This window comes from Podarcis bocagei, assembly GCF_964188305.1.
Source record: "Podarcis bocagei genome assembly, chromosome: 1".
Taxonomy (NCBI): Eukaryota; Metazoa; Chordata; class Lepidosauria; order Squamata; family Lacertidae; genus Podarcis; species Podarcis bocagei.
Window position 1 is genome coordinate 51,768,527 of NC_138125.1, and position 27,951 is coordinate 51,796,477.

At 39.8% G+C, this 27,951-nt stretch overlaps 1 protein-coding gene across 37 annotated transcripts in view; it reads right to left on the minus strand.

The window, feature by feature from the left end:
• Nucleotides 1-4,140: 4,140 nt before the first annotated feature.
• The window catches only part of MADD (MAP kinase activating death domain), an 80,218-nt gene continuing 56,407 nt past the window's right edge, over nt 4,141-27,951 (minus strand). For 12 of the 37 annotated variants that reach the window (XM_081163325.1, XM_081163316.1, XM_081163314.1 and 9 more), the window contains 15 exons: nt 27,851-27,951; nt 27,436-27,519; nt 26,554-26,712; nt 25,962-26,070; nt 24,936-24,998; nt 24,363-24,483; nt 23,618-23,723; nt 23,106-23,216; nt 21,721-21,828; nt 21,470-21,634; nt 20,046-20,118; nt 18,637-18,743; nt 14,412-14,481; nt 8,375-8,421; nt 4,141-5,700 (listed from right to left, as the gene is read on the minus strand). In XM_081163325.1, coding sequence (XP_081019451.1) covers nt 5,593-5,700; nt 8,375-8,421; nt 14,412-14,481; nt 18,637-18,743; nt 20,046-20,118; nt 21,470-21,634; nt 21,721-21,828; nt 23,106-23,216; nt 23,618-23,723; nt 24,363-24,483; nt 24,936-24,998; nt 25,962-26,070; nt 26,554-26,712; nt 27,436-27,519; nt 27,851-27,951 — 1,532 coding nt within the window. In that variant the 3' untranslated portion in view covers nt 4,141-5,592. The remainder of the gene's footprint in view (nt 5,701-8,374; nt 8,422-14,411; nt 14,482-18,636; nt 18,744-20,045; nt 20,119-21,469; nt 21,635-21,720; nt 21,829-23,105; nt 23,217-23,617; nt 23,724-24,362; nt 24,484-24,935; nt 24,999-25,961; nt 26,071-26,553; nt 26,713-27,435; nt 27,520-27,850) is intronic. The other 25 variants (XM_081163333.1, XM_081163329.1, XM_081163320.1 and 22 more) reach the window with 5 other exon arrangements.

Here is a 27,951-nt window from a genome sequence, read left to right on the forward strand (position 1 = left end):
TTGTACCCCACACAGCTGTAGATGTAAACATGTTGCATAACTTAAAGGACCTGTGAGAAACTCCTCTAGGTTTATTTTTTCTCCTCTCCTCTTTGGCTGGTGTTAGTGATGCCTACAAAATGTTGATATACAGAAAACCGCTCTTGGCAGAACTCAAAAGCTTTTTCTCGGCTCGGCACTTAACATGCCATTTTGCTGTGGCCATAGCACAGTGATAAGGCAATCATTTTGCATCTCAGCCAATTCCTGCACCAGTTTTAGCTCACTTTACATGCACAAGCGAAATAGCCATTGGTTAACAACTTCCTTACATGGACACTCTTTAAACAACTGTACAGAGAAGCTGCTGTATTACCCTAACCAAATGTTGCACTTCTGTTTCTTAAATACATAATCACTTAAACCAAAAGAATTGTAAAAAAAGTATTAATTACAACTGATAAAGTTTTATATAGCCTTAGGAACATTTTAAACACAGAAGCCTTTCAATTGTAGAATTGGATAGCTATTTATTTACAGTCATTGTCATTTGGATGATAGAAGGGAAACTTTGAAGCATACCAGTTCATGTAGTGTAGATAGATTGGTTAGATAATCTCCAGGATCCATAAAGTATTTTAAATTCTATATAATAATTTTAATAATTTATGAAATGGCTTAGTCATACTGGCCACATGACCCGGAAGCTGTCTGCGGACAAATGCTGGCTCCCTCTGCCTATAGAGCGAGATGAGCGCGCAACCCCAGAGTCGTCCACGACTGGACCTAATGGTCAGGTGTACCTTTACCTTCACCTTACCCCACCCATCTGGCTGGGTTTCCCCAGCCACTCATATATACACAAAGGGCTAAGAATTTTATCGGGGGGACATTTAGCTGCTCTACTCAACTGTGAACAGAAAAAATCAGGGCTGTATATATTACATGGAGGATAAGGAACGGGCTCTCTTCTCCTCCCCAGTCTAAATCTTTTCCCCACTCCAAGCTGTTGTTAGTGCCACTAACATAGTCGTTAGTCACCAAACAAGTGAGATAATTCCTTTTATTACAACCCACGTATATTAAAATATAGCTTTTGCAAGCTATTTAGCATGAGTAGGCAAACTAAGGCCCTGGAGCTGGATCCGGCCCAATCGCCTTCTAAATCCGGCCCATGGACGGTCCAGGAATCAGCCTGTTTTTACATGAGTATAATGTGTCCTTTTATTTAAAATGCATCTCTGGGTTATTTGTGGGGCATAGGAATTCGTTCATCCCCCCCCCCCAAATCATAGTCCGGCTCCCCCCACAAGGTCTGAGGGACAGCGGACATGCCCCCTGCAGAAAAGTTTGCTGAATCCTGATACTGAGTAACAGAACCTTCCCAGGGTAGTAGTATGTTCATGAAATGGGGGGAAATACGATACTTCTGAACCTAGATGTGCTCCAGCCTGGCTTACCCTTGGCTGTAGATCATTTTTTCCCACTCCTGAAACTGAAGAAAATACTAACAGACTTCATTATGTTAAGGTCTGGACACTTTTTGAACCACCAAACTGTGTCCTGTTCCTAAATTTCGATTTAGACTAAAGTAACACTACTTTTCTATAGTTAACTGTGCCCAAAGTGGTCATCAACCAGCAACTTGTCATGAAAATGCATAACAATTTGTTACAAAACGTATCAATAAACTCAAATAAGACAACAATTCAAAAAACACAGGACAAGGTCAACATTATAGTAAAATAGTCTAGGCATGCAATTAGTAGGAGGGCTGTCCACTTGCCTCTAACCCAGGAGTTGGAGCTGCACAGTTCTACCCAATATTTATCATGTATACAAGAACCAAAGGGTGTTTATTGTGATATCAGTGCTCCTCTGGCATGCAGTGGTTTTTTGTCCATCCGTCCCCATCATTCACATGACTTTGTTGGCATAAAAAATGCCAGCCCATATTTTCCCTATTTAATCTGAATTTTCCAGGGAAACTTTGTAATCAATGACCTGTTTGCAGATTAAAGCCCAGCCTGGAAGCACCCTTTATCTCCTCAATCAAGCCTTCAAACTGGTAATGCTCCCACCCCCCCTTTTCAAATGTGAGAACAGAACAGAGAAGGAAAATGACAATATTATTTAGAGACAAGGGCTGTTTTGAATGCCACAATTCTGAGGTCTGTAATGTTCCTGGACCAAGAGTGTATTGCTTTTACACGATTCAGCTTTCAAAATACATCACAGATTTTCAAGTCACACAAAGGCTCTGAAACAAAGTATAAAGGAATGTGTGTTCCTTTTATTTATTTCTAAATAGTTCTCACACATTATCCTGAATACACTCCCCCCCCCCTTTATGGTTTGTATATTTTTTTGAAATAGAACCAATCTTCCATTACTGCTTTATCCCTGCAGCCTTGGTGTAAATTGAAACCCTGGTTAGATGGTTTGACTGTAATTGGATTAAGGCTAAAATCTTAATCCTTCTCAGAAAATATCACACTGCCCCCATCTGCTACTTTCTACCAGCATAAGACTTTTTTAAAAGTCTGCAGACAAGAAGGGCCAGGCTAATGCTGTACCTTGCACAGAAGCATCTCTCATTCATCCTTTTTGCTTTTACTTTTCTTGAACACTCAGCCTGAGGAAGAGTTTTGTTGCCCAAACTCACAAGTCATTTCTAGCAGGCATAATCTCACTTGTTTTTGCAACACCAACATGGACTCCATATTATGTTTCTTAGAGGAAACTCAGATGCATTTAAGCCCTACTGATATAGCTGAAGTGCCACTCAAAGCAGAGACATCTATTTTAGGACAGCAAAGCAGTCGAGTAAGTGGATCCCATTTCTGAAGACCATACATTGTGTGACATAAGGACCACATCCTAAAATGACTTGAAGTGGTGAAAGATTGAAAGTGCTAACTATTGCAGCCTCCATCTGTTATCCCTGAGCTTGAGTTGGCATGCCCAAGCAAAGAGGCGGACAATAGAGAAAGTCTTAAAATAACACTTACTTAAGATACTCAGCCAGCAAATAAGCAACAAACCTTACTGAGAATAATGTACTTCAGGAGGGTAGGAAGGGAAATAGAGATAACTAGTGTCCAAGAAAGTAAACTAACCCAGGCTTAATAAAAGGCAGAAAATGTAACAGTCCAAAGAAAAAGAGCAAGCCAGAAATCAGCTTTCCTTTCCTATGATCAAAGACAACCAGAGATTCACAACAATACAATTCAGAACATGGCCTTAAGTTTTAAGTACTGTCCTCCTTTGTGGGTACCCTGTTTTGAAGAGAATGGGATAGAATCCAGACAAAATATGGAGGATTTGCAGCCTAGTTGCTGCTAGAACATCCATTCCAAAACCCCAGAAGACCTAGAATGACATATTCTGTATAAATTTCAGATAAAAGAGCAACATTTCAGGGGAAATAGTATTTTTTTAGGAGAAGGTCAAACTAACAAACTGCTAGTACTGTACTATTTAATTCACAATAGACCAAAACTAGAATCTGAAACAAAATTCTGCTTCATAGCTATCTCAAGTTTTATTTTAAGAAAAATCAAGCTTGCAACCTTCACAGTTTTAGATAAAAAAAATCTTTGAACGTATGTAGACAGAGTTAACTCCAAAGCAGGAGCAATATCTCAACTTTCTACACAGACTCTCTTTATATATGCTATGGCTTTTATTCCCTGAATCCATCTTGACAATCCATGGGTGAAGCCAGCGGGGGAGGCATCAGTAAAACTCAATAAAAATCAATACAAATCTGAAGTTCTCTCTCTCTCTCTCTCTCTGAAGCTCCCAAACTGCCAATGGAATACATAATACAAACTGTTACAGAAAATTAAAAATTATACAAAATTATGCTGAGAGTATCATATGGAATGTATGCAGGTATAAAATATTTGCCAGCTTTGCTTATATTGTTAGCTATTGAATTAACAACGAAATCATTTCATATGGCTGATTTCTATCAAGCCTGCTTATTCCTCCCACTTGTGCAAGGAGAGTGCTCTTTTGGCTAGATAATGAGAACTATTAGTATATAAATATATAGGGCCTCCTCTGTCACATGTTTTGGCTTTATTTGAAACTTAAATCACTAAATTTTAAACAGTAAGCAAAACTAATGTAGTTCAAACCACAAGAGTCAAGGTCGTTTAATGGTAGTTTATTTTCACATTCACACAACTGTACACTTTTCTATAAATAGATGTGGGGCTGAAATATGTACATCTTCCCTCCCTCCCTGGAAACTCATTCATAATACACAGTCCATTCAACAGCCACACAGACCAAGCTGAATGGAACAATCCCAATGATTTCTGGAGGCAGATTGCCAATAAACCCTGTGAACTCATATGGTACTCCAATATGAGTCAGAGAAGTCAGTCAGATGTTCTACAGTTTGTTACATACTGCTGATCCTCTCCTTCAAGTACCCTGGTGCATGTTTGCATTAGAGTCCAGTACAGTCCATGAAAAAATAAAAGGCATATTAAATATTCATTTTCCAGCTTACTTAGAAATAAAAAAATCAAATGATACTTTACCTGGGAGGGAGGCTTCATTGCACAGTAGCACGGTGTTTGCAAAATTATTTAATATACATGTACAATTTGACAGAAGCAATGGCTAAAAGGAGACTTGGAATGAGGATATACAGTGCTATGGACAAACATTTGCATCCTCACAACCATTTTATGATTTGATGTGTTTCCAACAATATATAACAGAATTATAGGGTGCTCTAAATACTGAAGCTTTATGTGAGTATGTAATGATTTAACCAATAGCACTGTGTTGATTTTGGTGGTGGTGGTGGTGGAGATTTGCCTTTCTTCACTTAATTCTAGACGTTTACCATGAAGAAGTCTATCACTATGAGCATGTACTACGGAACTGAACTGGAATGTCAGCAAAATGTTAGTCTCCTGTTTAAAAGAATATGTACAGTACATGCACACTGGACTGCATCATCCTTCCTGTGCCTTGATTTCCACCCATTCCTCTGAAGACACAATGACCAGACATGTGTGTAGTTTTGCTTCCACTCTCAAACAACCACGCCTTTCTGTGGAATGGGTTGGAGCAGCTTGCAGACAAAAAAGGGCCGCGTGAAAGTAATTCCATGCTGACAAAGTTAAGTCTGGAGAGCAAGGAACAAAATAATGTACAGTAAAGCACATTAGCAGCAGCAGCAGCAACAACAACAACGGGTGAGCCAGGCAAGACTGAGTTGCTTTCATTGCATACATAACAGAAAATATGAAAACAGAGGCTTGATTCTATAAATAAAAAAAAAGTCAAACAATGGTATCACTGTAAAATAAAGAGAGCCGAACCTCATGTGAGCAAATCGTCTGGGACAGCTAATTCCAAGAGCATGGCCAGAGCAGACCACACTCAGTTCTAGAAAGGATGCCAAGAAGTGCTGGAGAAGAACAGCTTCAGCACACAAATGAATAGTTAAGTCTGACTTTTGTAAAGGGGACTTGCAGGGCCATAGATAAACAAACAAGTTTTCATAAGAGATGGTTATGTGAGCTCCAATAACAGCCATAGAAAAGGGAGTATTACAGGCCAATGAATTTCCCGTGGTGGTGTTGATCAGCTGGAGACTGGGCGAGGTGGCTTGCTTTTGCTTTCTGCTTCTTTCCCACGAACTGCAGCCACATAAGAGAAGAGACACAATACCGAGTAGCAGATCTCATGAGCCTAGAAGACATTAGGAAAGACAACAGTGAAGGTTTGAGTAATTAAAGGTCTCCGGACTGTATTTATTGTATACCTTAGAGTTCCTTTACTTCGAGAACAATTATAGAAAGCTCCAATAGATGCCTTGAAATTGGTGATTCATCTATCTCATCCACACATATAAGGCTAAAGAATGCCCACTGTTTCAGCCTCAAATAAATTAAGGCAATAACAGGTGTAATTTTTTCCACCTGTGGAACCTATCTGCAGTGCCCTTACTTGCATTTAAAATGGAGCACTCAAGTGAGAGGCCCAAGGGCCATATGTAGCCCTCAATGCATCTTTTAGCACCCCCACCCAGCCCTGGTGCTGTGTTCCCAGAGCCGGGTGAGGCTGGGCTTTGGGAAGGAGGCGTGAGGGCTCTGATAGAGTCCTAGAGTCCTCCTTCCTCATTCCCAAATCCTGGTTTGTGCTTTCCCAGTTTTGGGGAGGCAGTGTGAGGGCTGTGCCAGGGGGGAGGGCATGATATTATAGCCTTGCTCCCTTCGCCCCATCCAATAAGGAAGTGTGCAGCCTGAGCGTTCTGTGTCAAAGTATTCTTGTGGCCCAGTTGATATGAAAAGTTGGACTGCCCTGATTTAAAACATACCTTTGCTCTTCAAGGTTGAATTCTATAAAGACTGGCTCTGCGTAAACGGTTTATGCATGGAGCCTATTAAATTCTATGATAGGAAGGACGTCTAATTCGGAAGCCCTTTGCGAGCGTTCCTGAGGGATCCTGCCTTATGCCACTGAGATAAGGTTTGTCCGGAAATAACAGAAGCTCCGCCTCCTAGTTAACAGAATTGGATGTCAGACCTTGTCTGCTGCCAAAAGGAGGTGCATTCTCAGAAGTCAGACTGCCCTACTGTTACTATGGAGGCAAAGCAAAATCAAGAGATGAATCAGTGCTTAAATGAACAACCATGCAGTGCTTTACAAAAGATAAAAGGCAGGGAGGGAGCAGCTTGCTTGAAGCATTATGGAGGGGCAAGGTTGGCATTCCATTCACTGATATGCGCATATATCATTTCAGCTGCAAAACTAGTGCGTAATTATTGTTGTTTGTTTGTTTGTGGTAAAAATTGCTTTTGTTTTTCCATCTTTCATGTACACATCTGTAAGATCACAGTTGAGTAGGTATGATGCCCTCCTGCATTTCTCATGCCTTTTGTGGTCACTTGTATCATAAATACCTATTAACTGTAAACTCAGTAAAAATATTGGAAGGGGCACTGCAAAACTAGGAGGAAGCTGGGTTTGCACTGCAATTGAGGTGCCTGACAAACATCATGTTTCCATATCAAATCTGTCTTCATCCTGAGTAGAGGACTTCACAAAGTGAAAGTAGAAGTTACACAAGTGTGCAACCATTTTATGTGCCATCCAAACTCTGGCTGGCTGCAAAAGACTTTTATGCAATAATAAAAAAAAACTCGTTTGAGTTTGCAGCAAAGCATCAGGAGATCTATGGAGGTAATGTTTAAAGGAAATGATACCAAAATTCCACCTAAAGGTTCAATATTATACACAGAGTGAAAATGGTATGTGGAAGGTCTGTTTCTTATTCTAGGTCATAGCCCAAACATATTGTTAACCACTAGACTTTGTCATCTACACAAACATACTTATACAGTGTCTAAATATTTTTTTAAATCCTCTGCTAACTGGTAGCATCAAATGTACCCCAAAAGGGGGGAAAAACTTTTCTGCCAGTCTTTTGTAACTGTCTATTAGATCCCACACACCATTCTTGTGGGTTTATATCCTATACAATGTATGATGTTATTGATCCCAATGATTTATTTGCAACTATATTGTTTTACTAAAAAAAAGGTGACTTTTCAATGAAGGTGTAATTTTGTAGATATGTACTTGCTCTCATGCTTAATACAATCTCACAGTTTTTTGTTTTAGTTTTCTTGGGGAAAAGTTGCCCTCATTTGGATATAATAATTTTTTGTTGTTGCTGGAGGGTCAAATCAAACAGTTTTAAAACTCTTAAGATATCTGCTTCAATATACACCTGACGATTATAAAAATTTTGTTTTCAGATTAATTCAAAAGATCTCAAGTGGTAATCATTAATATAGTTATGTTCTCAGTGATCGTAAGCCAGTATGTGTAGCATCTTAAATACAAGACTTTTAAGTTAATTATAGAATTGAAGATTCCCATGTTTTATTAGCTCAAACCACAAATCCTCCTAGTTTCTGGAAAATGGGATGGAAAAGTAAACATTAATTAGTAGTTGTCCCATTTTCTAGATGCTGACTGAGGTCTTTAAAAAACCAATTATTTTATACTGTATAGTTGAAGTAATCAGATAAAATGCAAACCATCAAATTTTGCTAGTCTAGTTTGCTTCTGAAGCCCTAGTTTGCTTTCTGAAGTTCAACACAAAAATAAGCTGAAACCCATCATCAGAATACACACAAAAACCTGTAGGCTTATACATTCCTTCAGTCCTTATTTTTATTCTCTTCATTTTGAAACTGATCATAACCATACTTCCCCAGAAGCTTCCATTGAAGTGAAGTTGTCTAACTTGGGAAAATTAGCAAGATGGAGAGCAGTCTGAATGCTGAAATGCCACAAGGTGGACATGATAAGAAAACTTTTGAGAAATAACCAGACGACATAGCAGATGACTCACCATTGGCGTCTTGTACTTGTGGCTCACCACTTCTTTAGTTTCAGGAACTAAAACCGGACGGGCAAGAGACAAAACAAAGAGTTCAAAAAACGACAAGAAAAATTGAGGGGTATAGTACAATGTTCCCAAAGGCAAGAGGAAAGGAAATGTGCAATGAGCTGCAGGGGGAAAAAGCACTCAGAATCACAGAATTGTAGAGCTGGAAGGGACCCCAGGGTCATCTAGTCCAACCCCCTGCAATGTAGGAATCTCAACTAAACAATCCTTTTTTACTAATGCTAAACTTTACTCATTCTTTTTTCTTTCTACCGTTAAACATTGACCTATACCTGTGCTGGTGCCATTAGTTCTTGCTTTAGATAACGTTCCAAAGGAAGATTTGGCAGACACCATCTTAAGAGCCTAAATACTTCTGTTCAATCATTTGTCAATGTGACAGGCTTAGTTTCAGATTTCACCTGTACATCAGCAACAGCAGATACATATTCCACTCTTATATAAACTAGCAGAAATTTACTTATGGATATTAAAAATTAAATGCCAGGAAGTCCAACTTCTATTCCCTCTGCAATAAGGAAGCAGAAGTAACAACGAAGGAAATACTGCTCTTCTTTTATCGCATTCAAATTGACCACATCAAAAGCTTGTGCATTAGTACAATTTCTGATCTGAATAACGTAATCAAACAACTACAGGCGTCCCTCCAACTTACGTGCGATTGACCACATATGTGAGCAGCATTGGGAAATAAATAGACTCAAACCAGGAAATGGCAGGATTGCACTAGAAAGTCCTCGTAACTCATGAGGAGACACTTCCCAGAGTCTGAAGAGGACTTCAGTGAGGGCAGAGGAAGCCCCAAAGAGACCAGAGGCACAGCAGGGCTTTGCTTTGGCTGCTCAGCCTCCCCACCCAGCAACTGACATACATGGGAGCAAGTCACCACCTATTTTCTGTGCATCCTCTAGCCTCCAAGTGGCCCCAGAGCTTCAACTCTAGTTTCAGAGAGAGTTATATGCAGAGAGAGCTGGAGAGCATGTAAAAATGGGCATTCAGAGGCTTTTTAGAGAGTATTCCCCACTTATGTGATTTTTGCTTATGCGAACGGGGCCCCCAAAATGTAACCCAAACATAAGTGTGCGGGAGGACGCCTGTATATTCTAAAGTCAAATTATTATGGAATGATTTTGAATCTTTTCTTTGCAAAACATCTCAGATTTTCTAGGTTAACATAAAACAACTGAAGAAAAGAGCCACTCTCCCCACCCCCCAAAAGGAATCCATGCATTTATCATGGGGAAAGATAGAGTAAGTATCTTATCATATAAACCCTGATATCACCTACTAAGACAGAATAAATGAATAGTCAATCTATGAACAAATGAATTCAGTATAAATGCTTATGTGGTGAAACAATATAGCTCAAACAAGCCCTTTCATACACGAGAACAAATGCTATCCAGGAGAAGGTCAATACAAAACGATAAAAAACTAACCAATATTACAATGAGTCATAACTCTAATACAAAACTATGTGCCAGCAGCTAGAACACAGGGCATTGCGGCATCAACATTTCTGGAAAGTTCTTAGGAAAATCCCACATATTTAACATATGTACATCCCCAAAAGACACTATTCCATGCCACCAGGAACTAGATGAAGAGCAAGGTCTCACTCTAAACTACTTTAGTATCAAATAATTCTGGTACCAACTCTGTATCCCCATAAAAATGATTTAAACAACTAAAACCTGCTATATCATCACAAAAGGAATAAAAAATGATTAACACATTTCTGAGCTTGGAGTTAGTATGATCATTTGAAAGGCAAGTATATTGGACAGAAGAAACTGAAGTCAAGAAGTCTGGACCAAACAGAAGAGGAGTTGCAAAGTTCCTGACCCTTGAGAACTGGTTTTAGGAAGGGGACCATCACGCTCACTAAATCCCCCTGTTCCCCAACTCCAAAAATGAAAATAGGTTTTTAGAAAGGAAACTGGAAGAGAACCGGGGGGGGGGGGGTTACAAAGACCAAAAAAAGTTTGGTGGGGGGAGGGGGATAAAACATTACTACTGCATAGTATTAACAAACAAACCAAAAACAAGCTGAAAGGGGGCATCTGATTTCTGAAGCTTTTACAGTTAGAAGGATGAAAGAAATAAGTACACAAGTGCCATCCTGCTTCCTCTTGCCCTGTGAATAAGAATACAGGTACAAAGTACTAACAAAGGATTGGGAGGAGGGGCAACACTTTACCTGCTGGAGAATGAAGGTTTTCATAGCAGCAACAGTGAAGGGGTCACCAAAAAGTTAAGCACAAATACATAGCAGTAACTCAAATCTCAGAGCCAAGGCCTGGTGCTTCCTACTTTCTCTAAGCAATTCTTTCCAGGAACACTTGCTTCCAGCTATACGCCCTAAGATCTCATCTCCAACTTCCACATTGTCCTTTGTAAAGTGGTCTTGGATAACATGAGAAACATAAAAACAACCAGTTGCAGATAGGTAGCCGTGCTGGTCTGCCATAGTCAAAATAAAAAAATTCCTTCCAGTAGCATCTTAAAGACCAACTAAGTTAGTTCTTGGTAATACCAAGAACTAACTTGGTTGGTCTTTAAGGTGCTACTGGAAGGAATTTTTTTATTTTGATAAAAACAACCAAGCTGACAAAATGAAGATCAAGCAATGTGAAGTATAATCAGTAAGACCTACAGAACAACCTTATTACTCATTGGTTAGCTAGTTATTTTGGATGGCGATTAAAAACTACAATTCTTCCTATTAGGAAAAAGCAGGAAAATCTGCTTTAGCAATTGTGGATTCCATGCACTACCACTTTCATACTTTCATATGCAGCTGATAATGTCTTCTTTTGAAATTATCAAAACATGAGATAATTATATATTATATACAAGGCTTGGGCCTATTGTCTATAGTCATTGAAATTTCGGTTTCAAGGTCTGTCAGACACAAACTGACTGAAACAAAGATGGAGACAAAGTGGCTCTTTGCTGGACCATAACTCTTAATAGTCTCTCACCCTTGGCCGCACTTATCAGGTTCTTCCTCGCAGGCTAAATTTGACAGGTGGGCAAAGCTGCCTGTCTGCTGATCACCTGATGTCACAAATGATATCAGGTGATTGGGTGCTTTGAAATCAGCCAAGTCCCACCCCTCCCTGCCCTGCAATTGACATCAGGTGTAGGCCGGGTGGGCATGATGTGCACAAAGCAGTTTGCAGGCCAAATAGGGAAGCCTGATGGGATGCATCTGGCCCATGGACCAGAGGCTTCCCACCCTGTTCTAGCTTAGTAAACTTAGTAAACAATCACATAGCACAGGGGTGCCTGATCCAGATCAGGGCCATATCAAAAGGAAGAAGGGATGAACCTTTCTTGGGACAGGCCAAGACTGCAACAACTTATTTCTTTCCAGGGGAGTTTCTAGATGGGAAGTTTATTGTGGAACTGGTGCTGATCACTAACACAAGTTTTTTAGAGTGTCCTCATGGCATTGTCATCAAACCGTCAGCCCATTTTTTTATATTTAATACAGATTTCCCCTTAACCTAGAAAATATACATAAAATTAACCTCCAAATACATCTTCAGTCACTTCTGGTCTGAAAGCTCATTAGCTTTTGGTGGGTGGTTTATTATGTGATGGCATTTTAGTAGATAGTCTCTGTCACATCTCTAGTCATTTCACTTGCAGTGGTCCCCGGTACCACTGGAATATTGATCATTTCATGCTGAAGGCTTGCCTGTTTTGGAGAATCTAGTCTCTCAGTACCTTCACACCATGTAGGGAGATTGCCTTTGAGACTAATTGGAGTACATACACCAGGGTTTTAAAAAATGTTTGATATGGAGGTCTTGCAGAAGACCTCTTTATCATTCTTGCCCAAGTCTTATGGTAAATCTCACTCTTGCACAAGACCTCAGTGCTAAAAATTAAAAATCAAGTGAACAAATGAAAATGAATATGGCCCTCACTACAGCAAAAAAGCACACTCCTCCATTTTACTCATTGTGAAACCAGATAAATGGCTGGATAAGACTGGTAATGTGTTCTTCTGGGTTTGTTTTTTTTTTAAAGATACACACATCGGTTCAGAAATACCTGTATACATGTATATTCAGACTAGAAAAAGGAGATTGGGGAAGGTGGGAGGAGTGGCACAAAACTCAGCTCAGATACATTCTGTCAAGCTCTGCCCATGGTGAATGGCAAGCGGCAGAACAGAATGAACATTGATGACTGCAAATGGAAATGTGTGGCTAATGTGTCAAATGGACAACCAACCAAATCAGATCTGAAGGACCTATTCTGTGGTATAAGGCCACTCTCTGGAAGCACCCAAACAGTACTTTCACAGAAGAAAGGGTCTCCCAAAGCGAAGTGAACTGGAATATTGACCAGCAATTGCTCTCATCAGTCAGTCTGAGTATCAGTTGAGCATTTATGTGAATCCCATGCAATGACCTTTGGTGCAGTGCAGATGGCATGGACTGCTTACAAACTGCTATAGAGCTTCGGCGTAACTGACCTGCTGATTTGTACCAGTGTACATACTCTCAAAAGATGTCTTGGAGAACCATCTACAGAAGATGGAATTCACTTTTACATTACATGCCCCCACATTTCAATGAATTTGAAAAGAAAAATGATTATTGATATATGGAACTTCATAAATTGGAATAAATTTGGAACATCCATAAATATGGAAGTTTAAATTGCCCTGAGTTAAATTCTACACTCACTTCATGTAGCAGAAGTTCTTTACCTAGCTATCCCTTTCCCAGCTCTTCTTTTCCCATCAGAATAAGTTCCTTGTCAAAACAAAACAAATCACTATGCTGAATTTACCCCATTCAACGAAGTTTTCTTAAGCAGCAAAAAAGAAGTTAACTTGTTATCCTCATTTCACCTCAGATCAAATACAAATCAAAGAAGTGTAGACATTGTAGTCTGTTGCAGAACATACAACAAGAATCCTCTAACACATTGAAGTAGCAAATTATTGTGGCCTAAAATTCATGATCCAGAGCCCATTTCATTGAAACCAATGCAATGCATCAATACTATATCTAGTAACAGCCTAACTACTATAGAAAGATAGCCTAGTTAAAAAAAACAAAAAAAACACAAAGTACACTAATTGCTGGTCGCCATCCCCATCTGCACTGGACAACCTCAGAAAAGTCAGCTATGTCCTGCTGGTCTCTCTCTCTCTCTCTCTCTCTCTGACACCCACCCACACGTTTCTTCCTGATAGCAACAGGGAGCATTCCTCAGTAACAGGAAAAATATACAAGGCAGTCACACCTCACTCATTCCACATACACTCACCACACACATACAAACCACAGGTGCACATGCAACACTCACTCTCTCTCGCTCTCGCTCACTCATACACAACACACTTCATACCTGCATTTCTCCCTGTCTCTCTGTCCAAGTGCATCTGTCACAGACATGGGTGTCCACAGGAATTTTTCCATTGGGGTAGGCAAAATAAAGCACTGAAAGGATGAAGCAGCCAATGTCTCCCCCAAAATGGGAAGAATAGTGCCTATAGGTTTTGCCTTATATCTCAGGTTCTAAAATTGTTAGAAATGTACATCCTGGGGACACTAAAAAGGCTTTCGCATATGCCATGGTGATGTATTATACTCAGACTCTTGGGCAAGTAACTTGCTCTTTTTGACCAGGCAGATCCCCATAGTAGCTGCTTTGTGGTGGTGCCCATAAGAGTTGCTCAAATTCCTAAATATGCCCACAGACCCAAAAGGTTGGTGACTCCAGCTCTAAAATCTTGTTATCTAAGCTTAACAATGCCTCAAGTTCACTCATGTCTTCTCCAGTTCTAATAACCTGTTTAGACACAATTTATGCTGCTTCCTTTGACCTTTCCCTGCCACCCCCCAAAAAAGAAAAATCTATCAAAACGATACAGTTCTGCCTCATGGAGAGGATCAGAAATTTGAGTTACTGCCATGTGAGTACAAACCTAATATCAAAATAATGTAATTACCAAATTCTTCCAGGACAAAGACTCCTCGCACTGTATTGCACTTTTTAATGTGATTCAGCTCTATGAAAACCTGAAAGAAAAGAGGAGGAAGACACATGATTAGAATAAAGAATGCAATGTCAAAATAAAACAAGAACAAAAAGCACACCACAGCAGTTATAACTTGGAATGTTGTAGCATATACTACCAGTTCAACTATAGTTTACTACTTAAATCAAAAGAAAGAGAAATTGGAAAATAAAAATCAAAAAATTGCCACAATGCTAGAAATCAAGAAACAACTTAAAAGGCTAAGAAGCTAAGACAGCAGAAGATGGAGTACCTTCCGCTCCTTGCAGGAGGAGAAAGCATGGAAGAGAAACGAAAGAGTTAGTAACTCTTGACATATCCAACATTGCTACCCCCTTCAGGCACTCAACTGAGTTACAGCAAAAATAAAAACCAACACACTTTGAAATGAAACAAAAGGAGGGACACAGACTGCTTCCAGATTTGGTCTGTCATTTGTGGTCTTGCCCCATCCCATTAAATGTCTGCCTCTCCATGCATCCTCCTCCGGCACAGAGGGCAGGCAAGAGGTGCCATGCTTCCCACCCAAACCAAGGGTTTTTCTTCTATGTTTCCACACGTGATGATGCTCAAGATTTACAGACTGCAGATTACACTAAGTGCTAAAACAAAGGGAGGTTGAGAAAAAAACGAAGCAGCAGGTTTTCACTTCTCTGACTCAGAAACAGAAAGTGTGTGAAAATAAATAAGCTATCTTATTGTAGTAGTCCATTCAACACCCAAAGTAGCTTCTCAAACATCCATGCGCATCTTGGAAAGTGCAATCACACTGTTTCATTCAGGACGAGGGGTAATATACGGCCTATGTGGAAAAGTACAGGAGGGAAATCATATCTCTATACTAAGATCTCTCCAAACAATGGCAAAATCCCAGGTGTTTTTCTATTAGCAATATACTTACACTAGCATACATAAAATGTCAATATGCCATCCCCAAAGAATGGGAGGATAGTCTGTTTACAGGGATATGATGGGAGAGATAAGTAGGAGACTGCTTTATTAAAGGAAGATAGCCTGGTTTGTTTCTTTAAAAATGCATTTAAAAATCTAGCCATTTCTCATTTAAAAAAGTATAGTACTAAGTCCTAGGAAAAGATGCAACATCCCTGAAAAAGAAATGCTTCTGGAGGGAAAGATGTTCTCCAACTAACTGAATAACAACATGTTTATTACCGTATTTTTCGCTCTATAAGACGCACCAGACCATAAGATGCACCTAGTTTTTGGAGGAGGAAAGCAAGAAAAAAAATATTCTGAATCTCAGAAGCCAGAACAGCAAGAGGGATCGCTGCGCAGCGAAAGCAGCAATCCCTCTTGCTGTTCTGACTTCTGGGATAGCTGCGCAGCCTGCATTCGCTCCATAAGACGCACACACATTCCCCCTTACTTTTTAGGAGGGAAAAAGTGAGTCTTATAGAGCAAAAAATACGGTATGTTGTATATTGCATAACTGACAAAGTCCTTAGAATCAATCATTTATAAAAATAAATAAAAAGCTTACAAGGGATGATTACACCTATCTCTATCCTTTTCTGTTTTACCAGAATCTACAATCTCAGTGTTTACCCAGTGCATGGCTGCAAAAAATAGGTTGTCAGTCTTCGAGCAATAAGTTTCCAAATCCGGACAATGCCACAACAAAGGGCTTGTTATTTGGGCAAAATACAGCAATACCTATCATGCTAGAGTCTATTTGGGTTTATAGTTTCGGGGTGCTTTGGGAATCTACTGCTGCATCTGGGACTACAGATTGCAACAGTGGACAAAATTATAGCCCCAGAGCATGGTTTAAGGATACTGTACATGATTCTGCTACTTCGTTGGCAAACCATTGGGAACCCTGTGTAAATTATCTTGTTTCCATGATGGAATAAAGGCATGAAAGGTATGTACAATTCAGTTGACACAATCCCCCAAACAGCTTAAATACACAGAGAAGTGTGAATTAGAATAAATGGTGAATTAGAATACACCTGAAAATTTATAAAGAATTGACTTGCTTTATTCCAAGGTTCAAATGGCAAGTTATGAGGCAACTATAGGATTCCAAACTCTGTTGTTATAACATGGGTGTAGCCAAGGGGAGGGCAGGGGGGCAGCTGCCCACCTAAATCAATACCAACCAATACAAATTTGAGATTCTGCCCCATAACAAAAGCCTGCCCCTCCTAACAAAAACCCTGGCTACGCTCATGCATTATTGTGTTTGAACAGGGTGCTAGGGAGATTTGCAAGGGAGAACCAACATGTAAGATTGAGATGTTAAATCCTTCCACTGCCCCTGTATTATCTCCTGAAAATTCCTGCCTTACTGTTGTTAACCAATTTTCCCCATATTGATTCCAAGACCAGAAGCCAGACCAACTGGGGGGAACAGCTAGTGGAGGGAGGCATTTACAGGGGGAATCTATAGGTGCCAGAAGGTTCACACACGCCACTTCTGCCCACTGATTCTCCTCAAGAAAAGTCCCAATTCATGCAGTCATGTCACCCTGGCAAACACAGGTTTGGGTAGACACATTTGATGAGATAGCCCAAATGGTTAGAAATTCAAGGAAATCAGGCTTATACACAATGACTTCTGATCACCGCTTTCTGTGCTTCATTAGCTACACTCCCCCCGCCCATGTATTCAAAGTAGCAAATGCTCAATCATTGTTGAAAAGTGAGTGTGTAATCCCACAGAGCCATTTCTGCTGAAAAGCATCTTGCTTCTTGAGCAGTGCAAGTGGCTATACTGGAAAGTTAAAACAAAAACAAAAAACCTCCATCTGTATGTATATTTCTCCCCAGCATATGTGAACAGCTTCACTGAATCTCAGCCTAGGGCTCCTAGGGACACCAGTAGAATTTAGGAAAAAAATTAGAAAAACAACAACAGAACACTGCACAAAAGACTGACTGACAAATTTAACTCTCTCCCCATCTCTCTCCCCATCTCTCTCTCTCTCTCTCTCTCTCTCTCTCTCTCTCTCTCTCTCACACACACACACACACACACACACACCCAGCCCTAAAATTGATTCCACAGCATATGCAAAACAAACATGAACACCAAGCAAAAGTAAAACAATGATCAAGAGAAGCAAAAAAGAAAACACATCCAGAGAAAAGAACAGAGTGGCACACAAATCCATGTGTGTTTCCTCTATACCTAGAGATAATGACAGATTCAAAAGGGAATAAATAATTACGTCTGTATCTTTATGAGAAAAATTGTTTCTGTCCGATTTATTGAACAGCCTCCGCTTTCAACCACAGATGAACAAGAGCACTGCCCTGCCCTGCCCCACCCATTTAGGGGGCGCAGCCATGTGACGCGTTTTGTGACACCAGGGGCAGGACTCATGGAGGGTGGCAATCTTTGCGCTTGCTCGTCGCAGCCCCCACCCAGCTCCTAGGCAAAGGCTGGCCAGTGGCAGCCCCCTCAATATTGGGGGGCACAGCACCTTTCCCCTGACTATTAGGGGGCAGGAGCCCCTTGCGCCCCATATACCTGGCGCCCCTGCAGATGAATTACACATGATGCAGGAGCGGCTACCTATCTTTTTACAAAAAGTTTGCTAATGCCAATTTTAGTTATTTTAGTTTATTTTTCCATACAACAATAGTTGTCATGAATTCACCAAAGTTAAATGGTGAGCAAATTGTTCCATAAGGCTGGAAAGTTATTTTTTTAAATATAAAAAAGCAGTGTTTTTTGCTACGTCCATACAATATACCTAAGTGTTCCAAGACTAAATGTTGTTGGAAATTGTTTTGGAAATCCAATGTAAGCAAACCTCACCATCACCTGAATTTCATTTTTTTCTTCAGCTTGAAAGAACAAAATACATCTATAGCATCATTAAGAAGATTGAATGAACAACCCCATATGCTGGTTGCAAAGAAACTAAAGCTCATTTAAAGAATTATTTGGATTAGGGCCATTATTTTTGTTGGTAGTTTGTGAATTCTGCGTACTAGTATATAGAGCTAATATTTCATTCTAAGACAGATACTACATAATTTAAATACTAACACTGAGATTCTCTTAACTGTGGAGGAAAAGAATTGTCTTTCTCCTTCACCTCCCCAAGGGAAGAGGAAACACGTTTATTGGTGCACTTTAAGAAGCTCCATGCTCAAATACTCTTGTTCAAGGGTTCTTTCCTACCTGACTGTGCATGAATTTCAGGTTAATCCCTTCCAGTGTGACTTGGAGAAGCCCCCCTTCACCAGTTTTCATATCCTGCACTGGGAATTCCCCACCCAGTTCAGGGCCTGCAATGTAAAAAGAAAACAGAAAAAAGGAGGAAAATGCTTCCCAATACAAAGTGATTTACGTACACAGAAAAACATAGGACACTGCATTTAAAGGAGGATCCCAGAAGCAAACCCTTTCCTCAAAATGGTGCCATAGCACATCTTATTTCTATAGGATGGATAACAATAAGCAATATAGAGATGCTAACTAGATGTCTGTAAACACTGGGACTTTAGAGATCATGGTATGTTTTGTCATTTATGCCTGTTAAATTCTTATGAAGGATAACCAAAGAGCTCTAGCCCTAAGCAGTAGCCTAGCATTTCATTATGTTACTATAATGCATGGGTAGGCAAACCAAGGCCCAGGGGCCGTATCCAGCCCAATCGCCTTCGAAATCTGGCCCACGGATGGGTGGGAATCAGTGTGTTTTTACATTAGCAGAATGTGCCCTTTTATTTAAAATGCATCTCTGGTTATTCGTGGGGCATAGGAATTCGTTCATTATTTTTTTCAAAATATAGTCTGGCCCCCCAAAAGGTCTGAGGGACAGTGGACCAGCCCCCTGCTGAAAAAGTTTGCTGACCCCTGCTATAATGCCTCACTGACTCACAAGCCTCACAACACAAGGGCCAATCTGTTGGTGTTCCTGCAACTTTGTACTGTTTTGTTCTGGCCTGATGGGCGACAATCTTGCTGTCTCTTGAACTGTTATTTTCAGCGTGGACAAATGATGTCCTAATGTCACACTTTAAATTGGGAGTGGTTTTAGTCTGCAGAATCATTTTGGCAATCTTTCTGAGCAGGAGAAAGGCTCTGTGGGCAGGAAATAAGTGACATTTCCTCCATTTCCTTATAGGCTATCTGCACACCTACGAGTTGTTGAACATATATGGATTTTTAAAAAAATTCTGCAAATGTCTACATGTGTAGCTGTGTACAATTTTGCTAGTGGCGCTTAAGACTTCTGCAAAGGATCAGGTGTGTATCTTGGAGGTGCCGGGAGATTTTGGGTCTTTAGGACATTTGTGGGGCTTGGTGGAAGAGAAGATTTAAGAGCAACCATGTCCTAGTCATCTGGCTGCTAAGCTCAGTATCCCATTATTACTGCAGTATCAGGGGAAATAAATAATGTTTATTTCTCCCCCGGCAATTCCTTGGAGGAAAGTCAAATTCCTTTCTGGCATCAGCATTTCCAGAGTGAAAAGGAGGGGCAGTATTTTCAGATCCTTTAATATAAAGGACAACACACTCCCAAAAACTCTTTTAGAAAGTTGTGGCACTTGCCAAAGTTCATCTATGCCCGTTAAGGCTCTTACCAGGTTTTGTGCTTTGTTGTCTTGCCGCCGCTCTCTCCATACTGTCTTTTACACAATAATATAATTCCCGGCACTACAACGGATTAAAATAAAATAAATAAATAAATAGGTTTTCTGCAGATACATAATGGAGATTTATAAAACACAGAGCTAATACAGTGGCGAGAACTTAATAGCGCAAAGAATAATAAAGCATACAAACAAACATTTCTGAGTACTTATTAATTATCTGCCACATTTCCTCCAAGCAGCTCAACTTCTTGAAGGAAAGTTGGGATACAATGCACAGGAAATAACAGTAGTATTTTAGACCATACTTTTTAAATATTTGCTAAAAATAATAAAATACGGTTATCTCAAAATACGCCATTATTTTGAAATACGTTTGGGATGAAAGGATGGGGAACTTTAAAGGCAAGACATTTTTATGATTATTCTGTTTTAATGGCATTTTATGCTTCTTGCATTTGTAAATTTTCTTGAACTGATATCTTATATGAGGGGCAATCTATATGTATTTTTTTAAACAAACAAACAAACAGTGGTGTTTGGTCCACATATATAGCTCTATTTTTTCTTTATTTTATTAAATTTATATCGCATCTTTCTTTAGTCATAGAATCTCATGTCATAACTGCTTCCCTTACAAACAATTTGCATCAGCTGAGTCTGAAATTCTCTATATGTATGTAAATGAATGCTATCCAAATGTGTTATTTTATTAAAACAATGCACTATAACTTCCTCATGTTACAGGCAAAAATGTTACATAGCTCTCCAGATCCAAGATGCATCTATCCCATCATAAACCCAAGATTAGGATGTGAGCATTTCAATAGCAATGTTCTACCCACATCTCTCCACTGGAAACTATGCTTAAAATTGCTGTTATGGGTGGAGAGTGATGCAACTCAAACCATGGAAACAATATCTGGAGACACCACTTAAGAAAAGCTTCTCGCATTGTATGTCAGCTACTGATCATCTCAGCATCAAAACCCTGCAGCAGATTCAAAGACAGATAAAATATACAGTGGTGCCCCGCAAGACGAATGCCTCGCAAGACGGAAAACCCACTAGACAAAAGGGTTTTCCGTTTTTGAGCTGCTTCGCGAGACGATTTTCCCTATGGGCTTGCTTTGCAAGACGAAAACGTCTTGCGAGTGTTCCGCTTTCCCCCCGCTTTCCCCCCTTTTCTAAGCCGCTAAGCCGCTAATAGCCTTTTAGCCGCTAAGCCTTTAATAGCCGCTAAGCCTTTAATAGCCGCTAAACCACTAATCCGCTAATAGGGTTGCTTCGCAAGACGAAAAAACCGCTAGACGAAGAGACTCGCGGAACAGATTAATTTCGTCTTGCGAGGCACCACTGTAAATGGTCCAGTAAAATACTAAGTCATTGTAAACAGAACATTGTAGAAAATGTACCTTTTTGGTGTAGAACTTATTCAATTGTGTCTCCTGGCCATTCCTCCTCCAGAGACAAAGCACTTTTGTTTTGGGACAGTATGTCATGTTGATGAGCTTCTCATACCACCAGCGTTCATACACCGTGCCAATGTTACTCCTCAGCACAATGCAATCATCGCATACCTGGAGACGTATATATTATTAGAGAGGAATTGCCATACAACCCAATTAACAGCAATCATTTTGTTAACTTTTAACCTGGTCTCTACCTCCATGAAGAAGATGTCCCCGGTTGTGTCTGTGCCAGCATGCACAACAAATGTTTGCTTCTTGATATGTCTGCTGCCACTGGGTCGGATTTGGAGCTCCCTGACATTCTAAATAGAAGGAAAAATCCTATTAAAAACCTTCCACTTTAATCTTTACTTCAGCTTCAGCAAGTCAGATCTCACCCATCTCCTGTACAAAAGTAAAATTGGATTAAAACACTGAAAAGCACCAAGTATTTTTTCAGTACTAGGGAGCAGTTTTCAGCCCCATAAGGGGGAGGAATGGGGCAGGTTTATGAGTTTGTACATGCTCCACCGATGTGCACAATGACCCAGAACAAGACCCCTGTACAAATGGGGAGTTGTCTATAACTCTACACCCAAAGTTTTCAGAGTCAGAGGAGAATCTGGCTAGCTTGCGCCCAATTATGTTTTTATAGCATACACTTAACACAATGTATCTACACACCGACAAAAAAAATGTAGCATGCTCATGCAGCAACTATGCTTTCTAAAAACATGTGTATGGTGGGGAGGCACAGCAAGCAAAAAGAACATGGGAAACCCATCAACTAATTTCTCTTTTAGTAGCACTATCAGAGAAGTAAAGATGGAATTCAGTGCTGTGCTCTTACAATTGTTCTGTCTGCACAAGCATTGCAGCTTGCCAGGTGGAATGATTCCCCCCTCTCCCCCACAGCTGTTCTGAGGGTTCTCACTGAATCTCAGGATATAGCATCTTCAAAAAGCCCCAAAGACACCCACCCTGGAGAAGCAGCCAGCAACTACAGCAATAAAAAGAGCTGGTTTTCCCCAGAAGCAGCTGGTTCAGTTCCTTACCCAGGCTTGTAACAAAACGACAAGAGATTAAGCCTAGAGAAGCTGCTTACCCATTCAGCTACTAAGGAGGAGTTTAGGAAGCAGCAGTTAGTGCCTCTAGTCCAGCAGGAAACTGGCAGACCCCAGCCCGGGCAACAGAGTGAGAAGGCAGCTTGTAGCAAGAATTTCATTCTACAGCTCTTGAGAGCAACACTATAAAAAGTTCAGAAAGATCTGACCTCTGTGTCTACTGTCTTGAATAAAACAGGTGAGGAGTCTGATTCTCTGTCAAGCAAGGTATTGCTGAGTAAATCTATACCATCCAAAGATCTGGGTCCCACTAGCCCTTGCCATTAAAAAGTACATGAAGAAGGCAAGATATCAGAATGTTTCTATCTGCAGTATTTTAATCTTGTACACAATTTGTGAAATACATTATAAAAGAGGAACATAACTCTTTTCAGATTTGTAGCAATCAACACTGCCATCTGAACTGCAGTGAAAGATAATCCTCCTCTTCTATCGAAGGGACAGAGATATAGATACAGAGGTGGTCAAAGACTTACTATATTGGCAAGTTTGTCGAGTATTTCATTTATTTCTTGACTATGCACTAGGCCAATGTGAGATTTCCCCATCAAACGGCGCACTTTCTTCCTAATATCATTCTTGGACACCTACACAGCAAAATACAGCATTTGGTTACTGACATCTCCTTAGGCACTTGCATATATATTTATATTTCAGTACATAGACAAGAACTCATTTACTGTGTTCCAAAGAGTTTAAACTACCATAGAAACAGGTCAACCAAGAGAAGACACTGTGTAATAACAAGTAACTGCAGAAATCAAGTAACTGGGAAGAAAGAAGTGATCAAATACATCCCATTGACCTAAAAACAAAGCCAAAACAAAGTATGACATGGCATTATTTCTGCAATTAATATGGGTTTGCTCTTGCATGGGGGGGGGGTTAAAAATTTGTGGCCACAGGACACCCATATTTCTCCCATACCCTACCACAAATCTCACAAAAAAATGCGCAAAAATTAAATTAAAATATGAAAAAGTGGCACCTTCAACATAAGCATGTAGGCTATCATATTGTGAAGAAGCGTAGCCAATAAGCGGTCTTCATCATCTTCTAAACGCTTCCGGTCATGTTCTCCTAGAGACAAATACCTACAAAAGGAACACACATGTACTTGAGTCTCCGATGGACTAACTGCCACTAACTGCAAAGAAAGATGCAAAATGTTCTGCATCCTCTTCCTTCTTTTATCTTTTTTAACGGAATTAAATCTCTCCACAGACCCAGTACCAGATGATCAGAAATTAAACTTAGCCTTAAGTTACATTTCCTTTTATAGGCCCAACATTAAAAGACAAGCAAAGCTTCAGGGAGGTCCAAGGTGGTGGGAGGGTTTTTTATTGGTTTTTGGTTTTTGTTCTTGCTTTTATCATGTATTTTGCATTTTTATATTGCATTTTATGTTGATATCCATCCAGAGATGTACGGATGAAGGGTGGCATACAAATTTAACTAACTAACTAAATATTTCAAAAGACAGACTTTGTGTATAAAGAAAATTAAATTTGGAACAAAGTCTTAAATGTTTTATTTTTTTAAAAAAAGTTAGAAAAAAATTGTAATCTGCTTAATAAAAAAACTCTAAGCAGTATACAGTACATAAATTAATATAAAGTGATTATTTATTTCAACAAATTTACTCAGAATAAAATCACATCCTGAATTCCCAGAAAGTTGCTAAACTAAATAATGCAGAGGGAGAGAAAAATTGCAGAGAATTTCTAATTTACCTGTCAATCATCTCTTGAGGCCCCTGATCCATCCCCATTCCTTCTCTTTCCAACATCACAGCATCTAGGTAAGCATCTTCCCAGAACTGCATATGGTCCCACAGGGTTGATCGCTCTTTGCCTAGATAGCAGAGAATAAATTAATCCAGAAGACCAATAATTTTGCAAGGAAAAAACAGGAAAAAACCTTTTTCACCACAAGATGTGCCGAGTAATCAACACCACCACCACCACCACCACCACCACCATCATCATCATCATCATCATCATCATCGTACCGCCACAGCAAAATCAGTTCTGTTAAAAACACAACTGAGATCAAAACAAGCCAGGAGATGCAAGGTTCCCTGTCCTAACTCACTGTATATATTGCAAACATTTATGGTCCCATCTTGCTACCTTGCCTAAAGCAGTGCACCAACTTTATTGCGTTCTGTGTTATTGTTTTCCTCTATCAGTATTCACCAAATGAAGAATGCAGGAACAAGAAAAGAAGAGAACAGTGGAGTGTATAGGAATACATGTGAGAAATCTTTTTAATACACACAGAAAAGCAAAAAGAAGAATTATTACTCATAGAGAAGGTTTCCATGGCAGCATCCTCTAATTGGTCCCAGACAGATCCTTTATCCCTCCCTTTATAGTTCCAAGCAAGCAGCAACATGGCAGCAAAGAGGAGAAATGAGACATATAACAAGACTGAGCAACCTTTCTGGAATAATGAGACTCAGGAGAAAAAGTGCAGTGAAAAATATGCTACATATTGCAATTGTGGTCGAAGGCCATGCCTCTTCTAATCCATCAATATAGTCTGATCTTTAGCATACTGTGTTATGAAACAACTTCCCTGCTCAGGATACCATTTTAAATATATACTTGATTTGACAGCATGTACCTTATATGATAAATCTGTAGCCCACTGATTGAATGTGGCCCACACGGCCTTCCCATGCAGGCTTCTGGCCTGAACCCCACTCCCATCCTTGACCACATTTTCTTTGCTGCTGAGCTATAATCTCTTAACAGCTAAGCAGGTGGCAGGAGGGAGAAATTCCTGCCACACAGCATAGAAGCATAGTGAGCTCCTTCTTCCCTGCTCCCGGGCTGTAACCTTTTATCAACTGGGCAACGAGGGGTCGGGACAGAACCACCATGGACTACATGTACCTCATGCTGGAAACTTTGAGGGTGATCGCACCCCCCACAAATCAACAACTTTCCACCGCCACCACCAAATGTCTGGATTTTCATTTCTATTTTAGAGTTTTGTTTTCTTAATTTGGGGTTCAAAAAAATAGGGGTCGTCTTATACATGGGGGCGTCTTATACACAGAAAAATATGGTATACTAATGACAAGCACTTCTTATGAAATGTTTTGAAGAAAACCATGAGTTTTTAGCTGATGATTTGTCTATGGTATGTTAGAGAATTCAAAACTCATCTATGGAGGTTTCACTTTAGTAGATCAGATTGTTGTTCTTTAATTTCTTTTTGTTTAGAAAATACTACGAAGAAGATTAGCATGTTAAATGCTATTTCACTAAAATGCCTATGCTTTGAACAAATTTGCTTCAAACAAAATAAATGTCAACACGTACCCAGAAGACCCTCATAGAGATAAACTCGTAGGCTTGTATCTTCTGGTGCTCTCCCAGGACTGCTGCATTTATCGTCTTTCATGGTCTGCTTCAAGCTATGAGATTTACCCTTTTTAAAAAAATAAAAATTAAATGCCAGTTTAATCAGGCATGCTCTATTGCTCTGTATTATGTATTCAACTACCAAGATTATTCTGCAAGCAATATATATTCCTTGTAAACAGAAAGATAATTCAGAAGGTAAAAAGTGGGCAGCAGAAAAAGCTTAAGCCTCCTCTCAAATTCAACTCAGTTCAAAGATACTTCATTCTCATGATATGACATTTGAGGCCTTTAAGATTTCCAAAGGTCTTTAAGAGGTCTATCACTCTAAGCCAATTTACACTTACAAGGTCAGTGTGCTTGCCACATATATAATTGAGTTTGCAGTGCATGCACACCCTGGAATATATATGCTGGCTCAGAATTGCTGGTACTTCTTCACTAAGGATGGACCGTTTCTAATGTGATCGCTTTCCATAAAGTAATAGGTCTTTTACACTACCCACCATCACTACAATAATTCCTAAGCAAAACCAAAGCATGTTCTTACAAAGATAGTGCTAGTTGCTGAATTTGTCTCAATCTCACTGTCTGACACGGTGCCTCGTGATCCTGTCAGATTTCCACCGCTTTCTCCACCAAGGCCATCACCAGCATTGCTGCTCAAATCACTATCTGCTCCTAATGTCTCCCCAGAGCTGTTGCTCACCTGAAGAGGAAAACAAACTGTTTAAATGGTCAGTCCTTTACTCAATACGAGTAGTTAATGTGGAGACAAAGATTTATTCAGAGTGCCACTCCAGAGAAAGCTAAATCTCAATAATTCCTGCATCCCAACCAAACGTAAAGGGGCAGGTTTCTGCTAACTCACGTTACATTGGGACCCAGCACAGTATACTTTAGAATGCAAAGTGACTATTTGCAGGGCACTGTGTTTAATGTTTTAATGCTTTTTTTTTCTTTTTTAGAGCTTCAGTCATTAAAAATAAAAGGCTGGGCCTCAACTTTTAAATTAACATTAGGATGAAGTCAGATTCACTTTTTTTAAAGAAAAAGAACACTAATAAATGTCTATTCTTTGGCCCAACAGGACAATTTAAGATAACTGTAGACATTGCCACAATCATTAATTTACAACAACTATTTTCCGAAAACAAATGTCACAATTTAACAATATAAACACAAATAAAATATGTAAGATTACAAAACTGTAGCAGTGGATAGGATCCCCATACCTACCAGAGCATTTTATGTACAATTGGGGGACATGATTAAATGTAAAACTGGAGAAGGATGGAGAGTGTATGCCCTAGAGATGCACTCGGCGCTTGCAATTTACACAGGTGTTGAGTAAGAAAGTGTGTGCAAATGATCAAGCCTGAAAAACACCACTAAAGCAAAGCACAAACATTCCACTTCAGCCATGCCCTACCACTGTGCTAACTTCAGAGTCTTGGCTGGTGCTTCGGATCATAACAGCAGGTCCCACACTTGCCACAGAATCCAAATCACTCTTCTGAAATCATGAACAAAGAAGAAGAAAAATAATGCACATTAGTCATTACTATTTCTGCTTGGAGACTTGGACCACACATCTTATTTGGGCCCAGACTACTAAGGAACTGCAAATCTCATGCCTCATGTTTCTAGCTTCCCAGAATCAACAACACTGGAACATGTGTTGCTTTCACATAATTATCAATGCTTCCCCAAAGTGAGTACATGCCCCCCCCATGAAAACCAGAATCTATGGACAAAGACACAAGGAATTCTCACTACCTTCTACCCCCATGTCAATCTCCTTGAGGCATTTCTCAAATAATAAACAAAATGTTCAAGACACTCACATGAGAGCTGGAAGTTAAGCTCAACCCACTATCTGCACTGATCTGGGATTTCTTCTCATCTGTCTCCCCGAGATCATGAGAGTGTTTTTTACCTTCTGACC